The sequence below is a fragment of the Danio rerio genome, chromosome 7, assembly GCF_052040795.2.
Source record: "Danio rerio strain M-AB ecotype USA chromosome 7, GRCz13ab, whole genome shotgun sequence".
NCBI classification, from domain to species: Eukaryota; Metazoa; Chordata; class Actinopteri; order Cypriniformes; family Danionidae; genus Danio; species Danio rerio.
In genome coordinates, this window is record NC_141027.1 from 25,319,411 (window position 1) to 25,339,924 (window position 20,514).

The following is a 20,514-nucleotide window of genomic DNA, read 5'->3' on the forward strand; positions in this document are numbered from 1 at the left end:
TAATAGCTCATTTCTTTTATCTTTGCCATGTGCATACATTTTGTAAGGTACTACTAAGCTTAAAGACTAACCTAAGTTAATTAGGTAATTAACATGTTAAAGGCTGATTTATAGTTCAGCGTTGAGTGATTGGCGTGACCCACGGCTCTTGCCTTGCGCGTAGTTGTGCCTTTATAGTTCTGCGTGCTGTTTGTGTTGCTCTGCAATAACACTTTCAAAACGCTAGCTGGCGTTAGGTTTTTATGTTCTTCTGTGTTGAGTTTCTTCACGGGTGTTGTTTATTTCTGAATGCTACAAGTATCTAACACGCACTCATTCTGAGGCAGGAACCGGAGGACGTGCAACAACTTTAATCTTGAGGTGAACACAAAACAAAGCTTCCATCTGGAGCTCGTTCACGGGACTCAACACTTAAATAGTAGCTCTATTGGGCTCGTGGCTCTGAGCACTGCCCACACTTGTCACCGCTACCAAACCTACCCGGGCTTTGCGACCGTGCAAAGACTGCTCCGGACCATATGTGCGCTTGATGCAGAAGTATAAATCAGCCTTAACAGTGGTTTGTTCAGAAAATAAACGAGAAAAAAAATCTTAAGGGGGCTAATAGTAGATTTTAAATTTGTATTTTTTTTCCAGGCAAATTAAAATCATAATAATTTCTCCAGAAGGAAAATATAGTAGGAAATACTGTGAAAAGTCTCCTTGCTCAGTTAAGCATCAGGAAATAGTAAAATCATCAGGAAATATTTGAAAAATTATTCAAATTTCACTGGAGGGCTAATGGTTTTGCCTTTACATGTATATTGCACTCAAAAAAAGTTTTTGCTTGATGCTTGTTCAAACTACTTACTTAAATGAGCCAACACAATTTCTGATTTCTCTAAGAGCAATATGACTGTTTTAAGTTCAGTTCATTTACATTTGTTAAACCAATTAAGTTAACATATTCATTTGTGGTGACACAACATGAAGGAATCATTGAACCCAGCATTTTTTCACTGTGGTTTCTGTTTTAGGATTTTTTGTTCATTAAAAAGTACAGCCTAAATTTTCAAAATCTGCACTTTTCTCCCCAAAGGCGCCATATTGATATTTTTAAGATATGGATTAGTTCTTAAAAGTACAAGTGTGTTCCTCTTGTAAAGGTACCACCCCAGTCTACCTTTATTTTTGTGAGTGTAGTATATATACACATGAAGTAGGAATGTAAAATAAAGATGTGGAAAAGTAACTGAAAAATAAAATATGCTAAGGTTCTTCTAATTTTTGTTTAACTTCAACTTCACTCACTGTAAATCAGGGGTGTCCAAACTCAGTTGTGGAAGGCCTGTGTCCAGCAGAGTTTAGCTCCAACCCTAATCAAACACACTCGAACCAGCTAATCAAGCTCTTACTAGATATACTAGAAACCTCCTGGCAGGTGTGTTTAGGAAAGTTGGAGATAAACTCTCCAACACAATGGCCCTCCAGGACGGAGTTTGGACACCCCTGCTGTAAGTGAATTGAATTCAGTTAAGAATACCAGCCCTGGTCCAGTTATGCTCTAATGACAAATATAACAGGGTGTCTGCAGGGTCTTAAAAAGTATTAAAAGTTGATAAATCAATTATGAGAAAATTAAGGCCCTTAAAACATATTTAAAAAATCTTAATCACGTTTTTATGAGGTCCTAAATTTTGTTTGACTCAAAAATCATAAATATATTTATTTTCCTCCTAATTTTAACAACAGTGTACTCAACCCACGCGATTGGTTCAGGCCGGAGCATGCCCTGTCAAGCTTCAGAAGGTGAAGAGACGCTATCCACATGTAGCGAAACTGATGGGAATGGGAAGTTTTATTACTCTTGGTTGGAGAAAGACGAGTTTAAACAGTGGCTGAAGCCTGTCACATTATGTTGCATGGTTTTGCTTCAGTGATTTATTTAACTACATATGTTTATTAACAACTGTTTATTAAGTTAAAGGTTTGAGACTGATTAGAACTTGAAGTAACGATAAGGTCTTAAAATATTCTAAGATGGTCTTCTTAAATCTTAAAAGAAATTGAAATTACCTTTATGGTTCTTGCATATACCCTGTATAAACTTGACCTGAACGTATGATGTGTTTACAATGACATAAAGTATGTATTTTGTTATATGCTTGACTTGACAGTGTGATCAGATGAGACCTTAGATGACCTAGAAGCAGCTGAAACGCTTCACATGGCAGAACTCTTCTCTCATTCATTTTCTCCATCTTCCGCCTTTTCAGTGCGACACAAAACCTGCCTTGCACAAAACTGTATAATCGCTGTGCCATCATGCAGTGAGCGATATGCCCACTGCCCCCAGCATTGATGTTAGTGTGTGGAGGACATTACTGAACTGTGACCACTCCACAAACCCAGTTTCCTCTTCCACGGTTTCATCCTCTCAGAAGAGACACCGTGGCCCTCCGGCTCTGCTGATCCCCCACGTTTTGAGGCAAAACAAATCTTTTGGGGCTCACTTGAGCGCGACAGGCTTTTTGTTAGGGTTCAGGAACCGAGGATTGCCAGCTTATAACCGGATGATGAATCCTGCCTCCTACTGCCCTTCCCAGTGCCCGTCTCTCCCTCCCTCACCAGTGGCGAAGTTCGGAAGTTCTGGCAGCTTCAGCCCCATTGAGCCAAATGTAAACTGAAGATAAATTGTTTCTACTTACGACCCAAGATAAAGGACTTGCTTCAATGATTTATACTTTTGTCATAAACCCATGGCGAGGGAGTTTGGGGATCCAGTTCTCTTGGAAAGTTTTCTGTAACACTTCAGTGCGCTGTAATTGTATGCTAGACGTCTGCAGACAACGGTGACTTCATTGAGTTAGAGATGATTTGAAGAGCTGTTCGCCGTTTGATTCTGTTATTTAACCTTCCCAGCCTAAGGATACGATGGAGCAGGAGACTCTATATTTTAAAAAGCTGAGTGTTTCATTTTAAGCCTGACCTATAATAACACGCTTGTGGGATCAAATTCGTGTATACATATGGTCTTTCAAAAGTTTGGGGTCAGTAAATTATTATTATTTTTCTGCTCAAGGATATATAAAATTGATTGCAGTAGAGGCTTTTACATTTCTGCGAAAAGATTTTGATTCCAAATAATTACTCTCCTTTTAGACTTTCTATCCACTAAAACGAACTGGCAAAAGGGTCACAGCTTCTTGTTTAAAAAAAAAAAGATGGACTAATCCACTCAAAGGTGACACGGTGGCTCAGTGGCTAGCACTGTCACCGCACAGCAAGAAGGTAACTGGTTCGAGTTTTTGCTGTGTTAGCTGGGGTTTCTGGCATGTTCTTACTGTGTTTGCATGGGTTTCCTCCAGGTGCTCTGGTTGTGCTATTGGTGAATTGAACAAGCTAAATTGTCCATAGTCTATGTGTGTGAATGAGTGTGTTTGAATGTTCCCCACTTCGGTTCATTCCACTATGCTGAACTCAGATAAATAAAGGGACTAATCCAATGGGAAATGAATGAATGAATAAACCACCTAAAATAATTTGCTGTTTATTTACTCCCCATTGAGGTGATGTTTTTAGAACGTTAAAGACATTTTATAGCTGAAACTATAAATGTGTCATTGGTGAATCCAGTGGTTAAAAAAAACTAAAACAAAGGCTATACAGGCAAAACCATTATTTTTAACTTATTAGCCCCTTGGTTATTTTTTCCATCATTTCAGTTTAACAGAGAGAAGATTTCTAAATCACTTTTCTAAATATAATCATTTTAATATTTTTTCTCTAATAACTGATTTTTTTAATGTTTTCTTTGATGACAATGAATAATATTTTACTAGATATTTTGCAAGACACTTCTATACAGCTTGACTTAGTAAATATATTTTTTTTTAAATTCAAAAGGGGGGCTAATAATTCTGACTTCAAATATATTACTTTAGTTTTGCCTGTCTATGTTTTTGTTTTAGTTTGTATTTGCTTGAGTGCTGGAGCTGCTAACTTGAATTTTTTGAATCAGCAAGAATAACAAAAAAATTTTTTAATCACTTTTGCTTAATCCGTATTTTCGTGTTGAGCCAATTGTACTTTGAGTAGTTTCGTAGTTTGTAGCTCAAACAATACACTGCAGAAATCCTAGTTTTTTTGCTTTAAAAAAGTGAGTAAACTTGATGACTTAATTAAATAAGTTGGAAATGTTAAGTTGACTTAAATTTTATAATTATGCATATAGTTAATTTAAATCATTTTAGTCACAATGAACCACAAGCTGTGATCTTTTTTTTTTTTTGTATTGGGACGCAGTTCCTAGAGAAACAGAATTTTAAAAAAGTACAGTGGCCGTGGCTTCCTTTTTTATGTGGTTTGATTGGATGTAGTAAATTTGTCATTCAGGAAGATCGGGAAAGGGGTTTTAGAAAGAGGAAGCCACGGCCACTGTACTTTTTTAAATATTTTTTTTTTTTTAATTCAAAAGGGGGGCTAATAATTCTGACTTCAAATATATTACTTTAGTTTTGCCTGTCTATGTTTTTGTTTTAGTTTGTATTTGCTTGAGTGCTGGAGCTGCTAACTTGAATTTTTTGAATCAGCAAGAATAACAAAAAATTTTTTTAATCACTTTTGCTTAATCCGTATTTTCGTGTTGAGCCAATTGTACTTTGAGTAGTTTCGTAGTTTGTAGCTCAAACAATACACTGCAGGGGCGTGGTTAAGTATGTTAACCTGCCCAATACCTCAGTCACATAATCTAAGAACTGAAAACAAACAGGAAGTGCATTTTCAGATCTCAATTAAAGATTAGAAGGGCAAATAATTTTTTCTGTCTTAATGACATGCACAGATGAATTATTCACCATTAAACTGACAATGTGAAAAGCATATCGTTAGATTTGATTTCTTGGGGACTTTAAGGCAAAAGGTTTTTTCTCCTAAAGTAATTTCAACTAGTCACCTTTAAAGAAACCAGTTTTCTCCCTTTGAGTCAATAAATCAAACTAATCACTTTTAGCTGTAGTCATCACTTGCTATACATTAACCTGTGTTTATAAATCTGATGAAATAATAAGCCATCCATGTAAAGGAAAGGAATGCTCAGAGTGATTATGCCAACCATAAAACCTTCTATGTACTTGTAATGTCCTTATCTGTTTCTGACACACACACAGCCGTGTCAGCTTCAGATTTGAGCTTTGTGCGTGTGTTCGAGAGAAGGAAAGAGAAGATGTGATCAAAATCAGGCTTCACATTTGCATGTTGTTTTTAGCAGAACAAAACGATTGTCCCGTGTCCTCAAATGGGCCGTTACAAAGAAAAAGAAGAGGGATGATCTGCCACAAACAGATGGATGTCCCGCTTCAGCAGATGTTGTGATCTCCCGGGTAGGACAACCAAAACACATAAGGATGAAATGGAGAAATAACGTATTTTACAAACTATCGAGAAAATGACTTAAATATAGATCATGCTCTTTGCATACACATTTATTAAAGGCATAGTAACTCAAAAATGACTATTCACTCAGGTGGATCTAAAGATCTAAAAGAAACTCAAAATGGGTGGGAACAATTAGAGAATGAGTAAATTATGACATTTTTGACAATCTTTTTTTGGTAAACTATCCATCAAAGTAAAAATAGTACTGCCAAATTACTGAACATGCATTTAAATAAATAAGGATGCATATTTAAAAATATATTGGTTACATTTTATTTTAAGGTGACATAGAAGTTAAATGCATAGTTGCACTGTAACTAAGTAATCATAATTGCATAGACTAACTAAATGGTTGGGGTTAAAATGTGGGTTAATTATATGCAATTATGCATAATTCATTATATTGTAATTGCATGGACCTTGTCTAACCTTAAATTAAAGTGTTACTTAATAATTACTCTAGGATACTTTTTATACACGTATATACATTTACCTGCCACTTTATTAGATACACCTGTCCAACTGCTCGTTAACGCAAATCAGCCAATCACATGGCAGCTACTCAATGCATTAAGGCAACATGGACAAGACGATCTGCTGCAGTTTAAACCGAGCATCAGAATGGGGAAGAAAGATGATTTAAGTGACTTTGAATGTGGCATTGTTGTTAATGCCAGATGGGCTGGTCTAAATTTTTCAGCTAAAATGGATGGTCAAATCTTAACGTGGATGGGCTACAGCAGCAGAAGACCACACCAGGTGTCACTCCTGTCAGCTAAGAACAGGAAACTGAGGCTACAATTCACACAGGCTCACTAAAATTGGACAATAGAAGATTGGAAAAACGTTGCTTGGTCTGATGAGACTCTATTTCTGCTGCGACTTCAAGATGGTAGAGTCAGAATTTGGCATCAATGACATGAAAGTATGGATCCATCCTGCCTTGTATCAACAGTTTAGGCAGGTGGTGGTGGTGTAATGGTGTGGGGGGTATTTTCTTGGCACACTTTGAGCCCATTAGTACCAATTGAGCACCGTGTCAACACCACAGTCCATCTGAGTACTGTTGCTGACCATGTCTATCTCTTTATGATCACAGTGTACCCATCATCTGATGGCTACTTCCAGCCATGACAAAAAGCGTGAATCATCTCAGACTGGTTTCTTGAACCTGACAATGAGTTCACTGTATTTAAATGGCCTCCACAGTCACCAGAGCTCAATCCAATAGAGCACCTTTGGGATGTGGTGGAACGGGTGATTCATATCATGGAAGTGCAGCCGACAAATCTGCAGCAACTGTGTGATGCTGTCATGTCAATATGGACCAAAATCTCTAAGGAATTTTTCCAGTACCTTGTTGAATCTATGCCACGAATTATTAAGGCATTTCTGAATGCAAAACGAGGTCCAAGCCCGTACTAGTAAGGTGTACCTAATAAAGTGGCCGGTGAGTGTACACTGTATAGCAGAACAACAAAATATCTAACTGACAGTTGTTGTTTTTCCAGAATCAGGCAGCTGTTGTGTATATGCTTGTTTCTGTTAGGTGTATAAACATTTCACCAGGCAGACCTGCTGTTTACAAACCCCATTTTGGGAACTTCGTGAACTGCTTTAGAAAATGGTAAAGTGTGAAAACAATTTAAGATGAATGAGGTGGGATGTAGTCTTATTCAGCTTTTTCACTCTTTGATAATGAACGCCACTTTAGAAATATTTATTTTTTTTTGTCTATTATTCATTTGTATTTATTTATTGGTGTGTTCCGTGCGGCAGAGGCCATGTGAGGTCACCGTCTCATTGGATGTCCAGAGACGCACAGATAGCGTGCAGAAGAGCGCAGAATAAACATTTGCTCAGAACAGAAAAGGAAGACAGAAAATGAACGAGATAAAAGCAGTCGGTCTGTGATGGCGATGGCTGATAGCATGTCACCTGTGGATCTTTGTCTGTTACGGAAGGGAGTTAAAAATACCCTGCATGTTTATATGCCTTTATATAAGTTATTGTTAAAATCTGCCAGTGTGTTTTGCAAACGGGTCAGATGAAAAAGCTGAAGAGGGACAAACAGCGGTGAGATGTTTGCATAGCGTCTGCCATGGCTTCATATCAGACTGATTATGGAAATATGGTGATCTGTGAACTGATCTCAATCTGTCTCTCTCTCTTTACGCTGCAGTTTATCTGTTCACTAGCAGGACAGTGACCAACAATCACTTGGCCAGCTGATCAAAGGTGCATTTGAAGTGGAAAAGCATAGTTAATTTAGCAATGAGATGGCTGAATCCCAGGGTGAAAATAAGATATTTAAACTGGACTGTATAAACTGGGAAATTTAAAGGGATAGTTCACCCAAAAATGAAAATTTCCTCACCATGCACTTACACTCAAGTGCTTCTAAACTTTTATGAGTGTCTTTCTTCTGTTGAACACAAAACAAGACATTCTGCAGAATTATGGAAACCAGCATCCATTGACATCCATAGTTGGAACAAAAAATACAATGGAACTCTATGGCTGCTTGTTTTGATCATTCTTCATAATATCTTATTTTGTGTTCAACAGAAAAAAGTCAAATAGGTTTGTAGCAAATAAATGATGATGGAGTTTTCATGTTTTTTTGCCTGGTTTGATTTTGGCAAAACCTTAGTGTTTGGCAAAATATGGTTGGTCAAGAATAAGAGAATTTTTTACTTGTCAAATTACAGACGTGGCTGGTTCACACAGGATTATGACCACAGGCAACCTCTGCAATTATTAATGACTAGGCCTTCAGTAATATTAGCACTGGAATTATAATATTATTGACTAATTTGAAAATGTTTATATGATTTATTTGCAATACAATTTGTAAAGTAATATTTTCTGTCTTTTAGTAGATACATTATAGGTGAGACTTTGTTTACCAAATAAGTGGATCTAATTGTACTTGCATTGTAATAACAATAATTCCTTACATTTATATACAGTAGCGCTCTTCTGAAAACAAAGTGCTTAACAAATTTTTGAGTGCAATCTCGTCATCCACCACCACCACCATTGTAAACATAAATAAAAGTTTTAAAAGTATTGTTTATTTAGTTTCATATATTAAGTTTTTAGCTATGATACTCTCGAAATCATTCCACAGTAATTCACAGAAATAGCAAAAAATGTCCGCAGATTCGGTCTGGCCCTACTATAAGCCGCGTTTCCACTGTTGCACCTATTGCAAGTCAAGGCTGTCGTGTTTCCACAGTAACTTCCAGGGCCTGATCGAACCAACGCGAGGCTTTCTCGAAGCCAATGGCTGGCCTTTTTCGGCCTGCCACATACCTTGGGCAAACGCGAGCCAGCTGTGGATCCTTAGGGCGTAGTGAAAGTAAAGGTGGAGTTTGCCTGAGTCTGGTATAGATGGTGTGCCGCCAATACAACTATTTTTCTGATCGCACACCAGTACGTGCGCCAAAAATAAACAAATAAATAAGGGAAAGAAAAAACATAGCTGGTCAGTTTATGACATTACATAGAACATCTTATAGGCTAGGGGTCTTTTTCTTTTGTTTAAGATCGCCTTTATGCTTCCCTTTTAAAGGTGTTGCATAAAATAAGTAGTTTTAATTTAATAAGTGATTTTTCTTGCTGAATCCTCCTTGATGTTTCAATAACATAACAATCTTTACACCATATTAAAGACACAGCAGCCAGTAACTTTCAGTTGTCAGGAGTTTTTGTCACATTTAAAAGGTGTGTTTGTGCATGAAACGTGTGCATTTAGATGAATGTATGTGTGTGTGAGAGACCAGGTGAAATTTCGATCCGTGGTGGATTTAGGCATGGGCAATATGGGAGATCACCCAGAAAGGCATATTACTAGGGGTGGCATGAAGAGAGCCCAGGGTTTCCTTCTTCTTCCCGCTGTACTGGGTGGGTTGTGTTGCGTTTGATTCTGGGTGTGATGCACGGCGAGCTATTGGCTTAACAGTGGAAACTCAACATGATTTCGGCTCCCAGGCTATTGGCCCGGCCCAGTCCGATAAAAGCCCTGGCTTGCACTGGCCCGACAGTGGAAATGCGGCTAATGACTACTATTACTGATATGTAGATGTTATGTATGATTATTATGACTTGCTATTATTGAGTAATACTAATCCTGTGTGAATAAGACTTTAGTTAGCAAAAGAGATTGTTTTTGAAGCAAAATCTTCAACCCAGGCTCATTCTGAAAACGTACCCCATAAACATATCTCGAGAGAGCCAAACACATCGCAGGAGCTACGTTTTTTGCAGTTTTTGGTTTCACGAATCCACCAGAGGCCGCTGTGTACACTTTTTGAGATCTCAAATTTTTCTCATGAGGGCCATTCACACCTGCTGTTCTCGCATAAACCCACCAGAGGCCGCTGTCAACTGACTGACAGAATGACTGACTGACTGACCAATCGACTGACACACCCTCCTCCTTCCCTAAATCCAACCAATTGTATTGATTAACCTGCCCACTGCCCTCCCTAAACCCAACCAACAATTTTCAAAAGCAATCCAGAAAAAAAGCCCTTGTCTGATTTTTACTATACGTTTTCCAATTTTTACCATTTTCTCACCATTATTTACCTGTTTATTTTATTTTTTGGATTCTGTTTATTGTTTTAAAAATGAAATGCAGTCATACGTAGATCTGGCTACATGATTTGCGATCACCAGAAACACATATAGGGCTACGCATTCAGAATAAGCTTATGTTGAAAATCTTACTAATCTCAGTAAAAAAATTTTTTTAAAAAACCTTTACAAAAAAAAAAGGTTTGGATCAAGAGGCACCTTAATTCACTCAATATTTGAGTGAATTAAGGTGCAAATATTAACTTTTTTGATATTTGTAGATCTGTTTACCTCAACATTTAGATCCAGGGCCCAGTTTTTCAAAAGTAATCCACTAGGATTTTGGATAAGGGATTGGATCAAATCTTGAAAATGGGTTTTTCAAAAGAAAAAACGGATTATATAATCGGATTTGATCACGTAATCCAACCTTTGTTTTGATCCGGATCAAACCTTTAGTTTGGGTTTTTCGGACCTTTTTTTGTAGGATCTGGATCACTTTGATCCAAAAAACATGGATTAAACTGATCCCATCAGAAGGGTGGATTTAGCGTGGATTTCATGCCTAAAATGTCATGAAAACTTAAAAAATTTATTAAACAATACTATTTTTGGATCATGCAGTATCTTACGAGATATACTATTTATTCATAAGGTTTTAATTTTATTTGTTCATCTGTCAGGCTATAGTGATTATTGGCTTTAACGTATTTAGCCTTTCAGTAGTCTGAGATTATTGTGGAGTTTTTGACATTAAGTATTTTTTAAATTTACATCGATATTTGAAACTTATTATAAATATCCTCAATGTACAGTGTTTGTGTTGTAGGTCTCAGATGAGCGGACTGCTGGAAAAGGATGGGGTGGGCTTTTTCTTGTTTTTCTTATTTATTATTATTATTAATTTAATATTTATTACATTTTTTTAGTTTTCATTAAAAAAACATTATATTGACCCCACGCTGGCTATTCTACTTGTCGCTCTTTACATATCTATAGTTCTACATTGTGATTTCCTATCCTGTTTGAGCACTGGTAATCCAGATTTAATTCAATTCAATTCAATTCAGCTTTATTTGTATAGCGCTTTTACAATGTAGATTGTGTCAAAGCAGCTTCACATAAATGGTCATAGTAACTGGAACAGTGTGGTTCAGGTTTTAGTGTTTAAGTTCAGTTCAGTTCAGTTTAGCTCAGTTCAGTGTGATTTAATCATTACTGAGAGTTCAAACACTGAAGAGCAAATTCATCGATGCGCAGCTCTACCAATCCTGAACCATGCGAGGCAGTGGCGACAGCGGAGAGGGAAAAAAAACTTCACCTGATGGGAGTGAAGAAAAAAAACCTTGAGAGAACCAGACTCAGTTGGGCACGACCATTTTAATTTCTCCGCTGGCCAAAAGTCTTGTGCAGAACTTCATTCGCCGTGGTTTATGCTGGAAGATGGCCTCAATGAAGACTCGTCTGTCCCTGGAGCGTCGCTGGAATCAGACACATGTTCTCCACTCCCCACGACCATCAGCGCAGCAGCAGCTCAGGATATGGCCTGGTCCCGGATATGGAATCCTTGGGATCATCACGTCGCTGGTCTTGGATCCAATCAGTGACTCCGCCTAATCTGAGGACCTCGGGATGAGTATCCCCAGGTGAAAATAGAGAATAAAGAGAATAATTAGCGTAGTGATCCTGAAAAGTTCCTATCCAGATCAGATTGATCCAATCCAATGTTGCTTTGAAAAACTGGCTCAAAAAGTAAGCTGGGTTACCTGATCACGGATCGCAAAAACAGAATTACTAAATCTGGATCAATTTGATCCGGATTAAACCTTTTGAAAAACCGGGCCCAGATGATCTGAAAGCTGTGAGGTAGAACTGACAGACAAAAGGCTGTGAGTGAAAGTGAAGTGAGAGTGTGGAAGAAGATGGAGTGATAATGGAGGAAAGGAGCGACAGCGAGCGCACGTTCTCCTCTCCTGCAATGAAGACGGATGACAGGCCACCCTCCTCTTTCTCTGCTGCTGGGACATTATTGATGGGCTCCGGGAGTCAAAGGTTACAGAAACAAAACCAGGGCTTCCTCTGTGTGCGTCCTCCCCTTCAGTCAAGGTGTTTGGGAGGGATTCTGGGAGGAGTGCGGCTTTAATTTGAACACTGACAGCGACACACAGGCCGGTTCCTCCACAGGCCTGAAGGGGCCCATCCATCACTGCTGTGGAGCACCGAGGGCCTGCGGGACTTTGTGTGTGTGTGGGATTGGGGATTTATTGTTACATGGACATGCTAATAGCGCTGGCCTCCACAAAGGCAGTGGGTAGTGGGGGTTATCATTGAGCCATCCATCTCCATCCACCCAACCACTCAATCACTCCACATAATACTTTTCCTAAGACGGTTTGTGTGGTAAATCTCCATCAGTCATGCACAAGATGCTTATAAGTAATACCTTGTCTATTTTAAATTGATTTAGGATCAATTCATTGACCAAACCATGTTATTCCAAGAGGCTGCATGTAAGAATTTTGATTTATTAAAGCGCCTTATGCTTTTGTAGCCGTTTGTCGTATTGTATAAGCTGTTTGACAGTGTAAAAGGTCTGCAATGTTTTAAAGATCTAAGTGCGCAATACATTGATTGTCTCTTAAAAAGACAGTTCATCTGGAATTTTGCTTCTTCCAGAAAACAATCTAAATTGGAAATCAAAACTAGAGGACAGCTTTTAGTTTTCTAAATTTGAGGACAATATTTAGTCCTATTTGAACTTATCCTTACAGTTTTTAGTTTGTCTCTCTCACTTTTCGGCTGCAATCTTGATGATCCCTCCAGGGTATAGTTACCCCCCACTCCCCACATTTTTGTCTTGGAGGAATTTTCTGAGATTTTCATTTAGGTTTAACTCGGGGCTCTAGGCTGCCATTTCATTATTTCCATGTTTTCAACTTCAAGATTTACCTGTTTTGCTGTGTGATGAAACTCTTGGTTCAGTCTTAGGACGAACATAATATTTAATTGAACCCAAGTTCATTATACTTCCTTAAACACTAAAGTGAACTAGACTAGTTTTCTTTCCACTCTACACTGTAAACATTATACAATTACTTAGTCCTGACAACAGTTTTTAGGTCAAGTCAAGCATGTTCAAACTTAATTAAGTTATGCAGGCTGTTTTAAGTTTGTTTAGCATAATATAAGTTCAGTTGACTCATAAGCTTAATTTTAATCACCTTATACATTTTATGCAACCAGGTTTTTTAGTGTACATTCTCCTCAGTAAAGGGAAGTCAAGGCTTTGATTCTTTCTGCTGAAGGTTTGGTCACTGCTAGACAAGACTTTCAGTCCAAATTTTCTTAAATGTGGAGACACTAAATGCTGAGATCCTTATTTTTTTTTAGCACAGGACTGGTGAAAAAATTCACACTGTAAACAAAAAATACATAATTTTCCAGCCTATTTCCAGCCTATAACAGCTGTTATTTTACAGTTTTTTTTCCCCGGCACCCTAGCTGCTGAAAATAAACCATACAGTTTTTTTTTTACAATGCAGCTATAGTTTTAGATTTGCTCTATGAGATTCTTAGTATTATCCTGCCCTCTCATGCATTTCTCTTGTGTGGGTGACCTGTAATTTGTGACAGTGAATTTGACATTGTAAACTTTGATCAAAATTTTATGATTCACAAATTTGGATCTACGTACTTCCCTTGCTAAAAGATTCATTGCTTTGATATTCATACAAGCTCTTGAATAAATACACATCGATACACACTCTTTGAAAAACCCATGCAATCATATACCTTTTATTACTATAGCTAGAAGATATCATAATTTACCACAAACTTGGTTAAAAAACTGTTTTAAAGTCTTACTCATTTTGTACTGGTGACGAAAGGATCAACTTGGGTGGGTTCTCCCAGTGGTTGATCCTTAGGTTTGGACTCAAATTGATATAGTAAAATCAATGCAATCTTTGCAAATGCAGGGGGAAAAAAACATTATGTAAGACATGGAATTTAACATTTAATTTCAAATAAGTTGGTAGTGGGGCAATCAGAGTATAGCAGGATATCAGAAAGTAGGGGTTTAGAAATAACATATCTTCTAATGAAAGTGATCAATTTATTTTTGAGAATCTTAATGAAGTGATTTTAAACGTATATTATGATTTTTTTTTAACAATAAATACATGAAAGTCTTCTGTAGGAGACATCCAAAACAAAATGAATTTTTTTTAAAAAGAATTATAGGATGCAAAAGTATTTCCAACTTTTAAATCAAAGAATAAAAAGAAGATTGTGAGTATCAAAAGACAACATTTACTTGAGAGGATCACAGTCTGTTCTCCAGCATCTTCATATGGTTACTGCTCTGTACATCACAACTCTTGCTCTTTTCATTTGAGCATCGTCATGCCTCTGCATTTAGTTCAGTTACGCTCATTTCCTTCAAAAACATCTCCTGACAGTTATTTTCCCAGATGAGTGACTTTTAAGACTTTTAAGCAGGGGGTAAATGAGGAACCTGTTTAGGTCTGACCACATTAAAATTGACTGGAAAACCTAAAACATGCATTATTTATTACAACTGGACCCATCTCATTCTACAGACCAAAGACCTGGCGTTTTGATTCGTTCTTGTTTTACACTAAATTGGATTGAATGACGGCTTTGGAATGTAGTTGCTCGGAATTTAGGTTAGATTAGATTTGGACTCCCTTGGTTGTCAGATTCTTTAGGGTCCTGTTACTGTCCAAATGCTGATATCTCTATTTTAGATGCTTGTCCTGAAATCAAAACCTCCCCTTTTATAAATAATGTGATTTAGGGTTTCAACAGCGATTTTAATTCAGAGATTTCATGCCAAAGCTGAAGGCTAAAATGTCAAAAACAGCCTGTTTGACTTGCTTTTTTTTTTGCTTCTCCTAACTGCTATTTTTACCAAAATTACCCTGTGTTCTGGTATTTATACTACTACTCAGGATTCAGCATTCATTTGATCAAACCTGACAGTAAAGACTTTTACATTGTTCCAAATATTAAAAAAAAGAGTTTAAATGTTTACTGTTTAATCAACACATTCTGAAAGATGTCTCTATAAAGTCTAGATGAACTCTTTTCACAAAAACATTCATTCATTCGTTTTCTTCGGCTTAGTCCCTTTATTTATCAAGGGTCGCCACAGTGGAATGAACCACCAACTTACCCAGCATATGTTTTACGCAGCAGATGCCATTCCAGCTGCAACCCAGTACTGAGAAACATACCCTACGGCCATTTTAGTATATTGAATTCACCTATAATACATGTCTTTGGACTGTGGGGTAAACTGGAGCACCCGGAAAACATGCAAACTCCACACAGAAGTGACAACTGAATAAGCCAGGGTTGCCCTTCACCAAAAACATAGGCTACATAAATATTGTTAACAATTTTTATCACTGATGATGAAAACAAGAGACAACTTATAATTTAGCTTTGCTGTCACACGAAAAATGTTCTGTTAAAATATATTAAAAGATCTGTATATTACAATATTTACAAGGGACTTCATTTCAGTTGAAATGATATTTAATAATATATTTTAACACTAATATATTTTAACAATAACATTGGTTAAATAAAAGCAGCATTGGTGAGCATTGAAGACTTCTTCCAAAAACATTTAAAAATGTATTAACAACCCCAAATAATTGAACAGTAGTACCAACATGGAAAACCCCCAAAACTAAATATTCTGTCATCATTTACTCATCCTCCACTTCTAAACTGGCTTAATTTACTGTCTTCTTTTAAACACAACAGATGTTATTTTGAAGAAAACCTGTAAGCAGTGACATATATTTTTTTCCTAATCTGTAGATTAATTGTTACAGGATTTCAGCTTTCTTCAATTACTTTTTTTGTGTGTAACAGGAGAAATAAACTCCTAAAACTTTGAAACCACTTAAGAGTGAGTAAAATTTAGTGTCTTGGTGTCTATCCCATTAATTCTAAATCCCCATCTTTTAAGTTTATTTCTAATGAAGTGAAGAAGATCTTAGATGTGATGGCTTTTGTTCTTTTTAGTTCTAACTTGGTGAAGGCAAAGCATCTGAAATGATTTGGCCAAATAGGGCAGGTTTTTGGCTCAGCATCTGTGTTGATCCTGGACCATCACTGCAGTAACATTTCTCCAGATTTCTCTGATATTTAGAGGTGCGTTAGGTTAAGTTTTAGGTTTAGGTTGAGGGATGCTGATATTGCTCCAGGAACATGTCTTACTGGGGTCACTTGAAAATAGAAATAGGTGTCAGATGATAAGTCTCTCGCTCTCTATCTGTGTGTGTGGGTTGTAATAAAAATAGTAATCATTTTGATGGGACAAAAGTTTTTACATTTTTCTAAGTGATTTATTTCAAAACAGTACAAATATGTGCCCACTTTCCTTTCACTTTATTTAGGGTAATTTGATTTAATTTACAGATATTTTCAAGGCAGGCATCTTGACGGGGTACAAAAGCATATGCTGGGTAAAATTAGTGCACAGAGAAATAGTGCTTTGACATCCTAACAGTATTCAAGTTTATACCTGTATGATTACCAAGCTATTAGCTTTTCATTCTATTTCATTCTATTTTATTTATTTATTTATTTATTTATTAAAATTCAGTTTTTGAATGACTTTATTTTTAAATAGTTGATATTTTGATATGATCATAATCAATTCATATTATATCTTAGTTTAGCAAACTATATTCAATGTTATTTTTATAAAATATGTTTTAATTAGTAGCATTTTTATTAATGATTTTAAAGTATAATTTATCCTTTTTATTTTTAAGGCTCCATCAAATGAGCCCCTCTGAGATTCGGATGAATGGGAGAGATTCACATCATAATTGTGCAGAAACTAAGAGGTATCATCAAGCCAATCTGAACCAAAATCTCTGAGGAAGGTTTCTAGTGCCTGGTAAGTAAACATATTTATAATAACAATATTATCAGCTTCAATACTGTGGACATTATAATAAATGTTACAGGCTTTAATTTAATTAGCATAAGACCTGAGAGGGATTTTAGGTCATACTTCTACTGAAGCTCACAATGGCACAGAAAAGACTGAAGGCTTTCGTAAGACCAGTCATTTCTCTCTCATCTGTTTCTTCTCTCATCCATCTGTTTTGTGGAAAACCAATGTGTTTGTCATTGAGTAGCGAGTCACAAATGTTCCTGGTTTCGAAGTGAGAAGCTGTGTAGAATTTCTGGCTTTCACCACGTATCCTGAATCACTAATATTCATGTGCAGTTACCATAAAAGTTTATATAAACAAACAAACAAAACAGAAAAAACTGATACATTGTGATGTGTTCAGTAGTATTACACTCCCTTGTTGTTGAAATAGTTTGTCAATGGTGATTTATATATTAGATATAAAAATATGTAATATTTAGGTGCGTTTAATTCTCTAAATATCCTGGTATAAGAGGTGTTTCTCTTACATGAGTTGAACTGGTCACTATATTAACAAGTACTGGTTTTCTCCAAGATATGAGCTCATAAATGTATGAGCATTTGTTTTATTTGAAGAGAGGCTTGTAAACATCACATTCTTTAGATTTTCCTGGAAAATGTCCTGAGTCCTTCCAGTAAATCAGTCTTATAATCTTGTAAAAGAAAATCACTCTTTTTAGACAACTTATAGGAAGTCAGGGAAGGTCCTTTTCTTTTAGTTCTCTTAGTTTCTGTTTAGAAAAACTTGTTTCCACACAACAAAGAAAAAAGTGCTAAAGTGATAAGTTTTGTTGCACTTTAGAGGACTTGTGCTATATTTTCTGTCAACTATTTTGTTTTAAGGTTTTATGTGTAGGTTTCTTTACTTGAGCATCATCTAGACTGTAAAATATATTTGTAAATAAGCAGTTTTCTGTATTTTGTGATTCATGCTTTTATTGTTTTATTGCTTCGCATTTATTTCTGCTTGTGAATTGCATTATGGGACGTTGGTCTTTCTTCCAACATTTTTTTTTTTACCTTGAAAAGTGACTTTTCTGTAAGAAAGTGACTTTTATTAATAGTTTTAAGAGTTTAAAGTGATATATTGTCTGGGTTGGTGTTGTCTATTACAGTACAAAAACCTTTTAGCTAGTTGCCAGAAATTATCTGTCATTTTTCAGACTTCTTTTTGATACATTTTATTGTTTCAAACTAGTAAAATGTTGCTAAAAGTCATTTTGTTAAACTGCAGAGTTGGATTTTCAACATCTAAAGTCGACAGAGCAGAGATCAAGATAAAATAATGCAATTCACATCTATGAATTAACGAACCCCTAACCCCCCCCCCCCCCCCCCCCCCAAAAAAACAAACAAAAAAAAAACAAAACAAAACAATGGAAATAAACCAAATTTTCTTACAGTGTATTCACACATATTGCCTTTGTGTTCTATTATTGTTGTGTTATTATGGTGAATAGCAGTACATTTTAAGGTTAAATGCAGATTCATGTGTAAAGGCCTTGATTTACTAGTGATAAGTTGGAACTCTACAGGGAACAATAACATGGGAAACATTGTTACAGAGTGTTATTTTATGTTCAATTTCTGGTAACCATTGCTGGTATTTTCCCCTGTTTGCCTGTAACAGACTCACCTGCTTTCATTTATCTGCCTGTCCAACCTCATCTGACCTCGTCTTTTCACTCTTTCATCAGTGAATCATTCCATCATTTCACCTGGGATTTCTGCTTCTGCTTTGGAAACTCCCAGAAGGGTAAAATGTACATGATTTCCTGTCACACCGGCTCCTGAAATGAAAATAATGCAATACTTTGGTTTCAGATGTGATCTGAGATAAGAGAGCAAAATAAACTTTCAATAAGTATGTGCAGATCTCACCCAAAATTCTATTTTGGAGGATTTGGCAAGCCTGTGCCTATTTTGGTAATTCCAGTTTGAGTTAAGATCGGACAATAATCTTCAAACAATTTCTTATCAAACAATTTTGTTCTTATCACTTACATTTAGTAATTTAGCAGATGAATTTTTCCAAGGTGACTTAAAACTGAGGCATTCAGTGATTCAACAGGAAGAGGAAATACAAACAAGTGCTCATTATGCAAAGGAACTGTTTGTGCTCAGAAAATGAAGTGCTAGTGTTTTATGGGTGTTTTTGAGAGAGACGTTTGTTTCTACAGGGGATTTGTCAAGCCCACTCACTTATGTGAACCTCACTTAATATTACAGTTTTTCTTGTTTGCTTTGACCTGGTTAAAAAAACTAGGTTCCACTTCATTTTCATTTTCACTATCCCAGCAGAGCAGAAGACATGTCTTGCAAATGTGTAAACCCTTTCTCATTGGGTTGACACATTTTTCTCACCATTTTTCAAAACAGTTAACACGGATGTCATTTAAGCAGTCCAAACTCTATTGTTTTAGCTATGGTAACCAAACAGAAACCATCTATTCCTAACCATTAGAAACTTTCAAGATCAGTATGAAATCACTGAAGCACCTGTTTGACACTCCTTAACACAAATCTTCAATTAGCAATCAGTCTGCAAACATTAAAAACGGTGGAAGGTCTGTTTGTTCTGTGCCAGCATGTATGGAGGAGGTCAATAGTGGCTATGTCCTATACTCCCAATAGATTTGACTGTACATTGGTTTAAATGTGATTTCTTTAATATTTACAGTATTTTATTACGTTTGTCTGTTTTTACAGTATTTTACAGTTTTTCTCGATTGTTTGGATGTAGTTGTCAACTGAAAGTCCACATTTTCAAAACAGTTAACACACAGGCCTAAACAGCGGCACTCATGGTCAAAATGACACATTTTACTTGCAAAAGGCACATACCGTGTCAAAACATTTAATATGTGCAACAAAAGCTAGTTTTACCTTCAAACAACACAACTTGCAAACAAGTATATGAGCTCTTTAAATTAATCATTACACAATGGACAACAAAATACAAAATACAGAACTCAGTGCACCACCATTGCTTGTCATTGTAGCTTATTGCCAATGCCGTTTGTTGTCTTTCTATTTGGGCTGTCAAATTTGCCTTTTTGCAAAGAATTGAATCCAGAATAAGAAATGCTTTGATTACATTTATATTGAATTCATGACAATTTTCAAACTGTGGCTGAAAACTGAAATACTGTAAAAACAGACAAAAGTAATAAAATACTGTAAATATTAGAGAAAACACATGTAAACCAATATACAGTCAAATCTATTGGGAGTATAAGACATAGCCACTATTGACCTCCTTCATCCATGCTGTCACAGAACAACACAGACCTTCCACCGTTTTATAAGGTTTACAGACTGATTGCTTTTTGAAGATTTGTGTGAAGTAGTGTCAAACCGGTGCTTCACTGAATTCATATTGATGTTGGTAGTTTTTAATAGTTAGGAATAGATGGTTTCTGTTTGGGTACCATAACTAAAACAATGGAGTTTGGACTGCTTGAATGACATCCGTGTTAGCTGCTTTGAAAAATGGTGGGGAAAATGTGTCAACCCAATGAGAAAGAGTT

The 20,514-nt window shown here is 36.4% G+C and overlaps 1 protein-coding gene across 1 annotated transcript in view; it reads right to left on the minus strand.

Annotated features, from left to right (window-relative positions):
• LOC141375364 (uncharacterized) overlaps positions 1-18,776 on the minus strand; it is a 49,198-nt gene extending 30,422 nt beyond the window's left edge. The window contains exon 1 of the mRNA XM_087261111.1: positions 18,621-18,776. Within this exon, the coding sequence (XP_087117237.1) occupies positions 18,621-18,630 (10 nt within the window). The 5' untranslated portion in view covers positions 18,631-18,776. The remainder of the gene's footprint in view (positions 1-18,620) is intronic.
• Between the last annotated feature and the right edge of the window lie 1,738 nt (positions 18,777-20,514).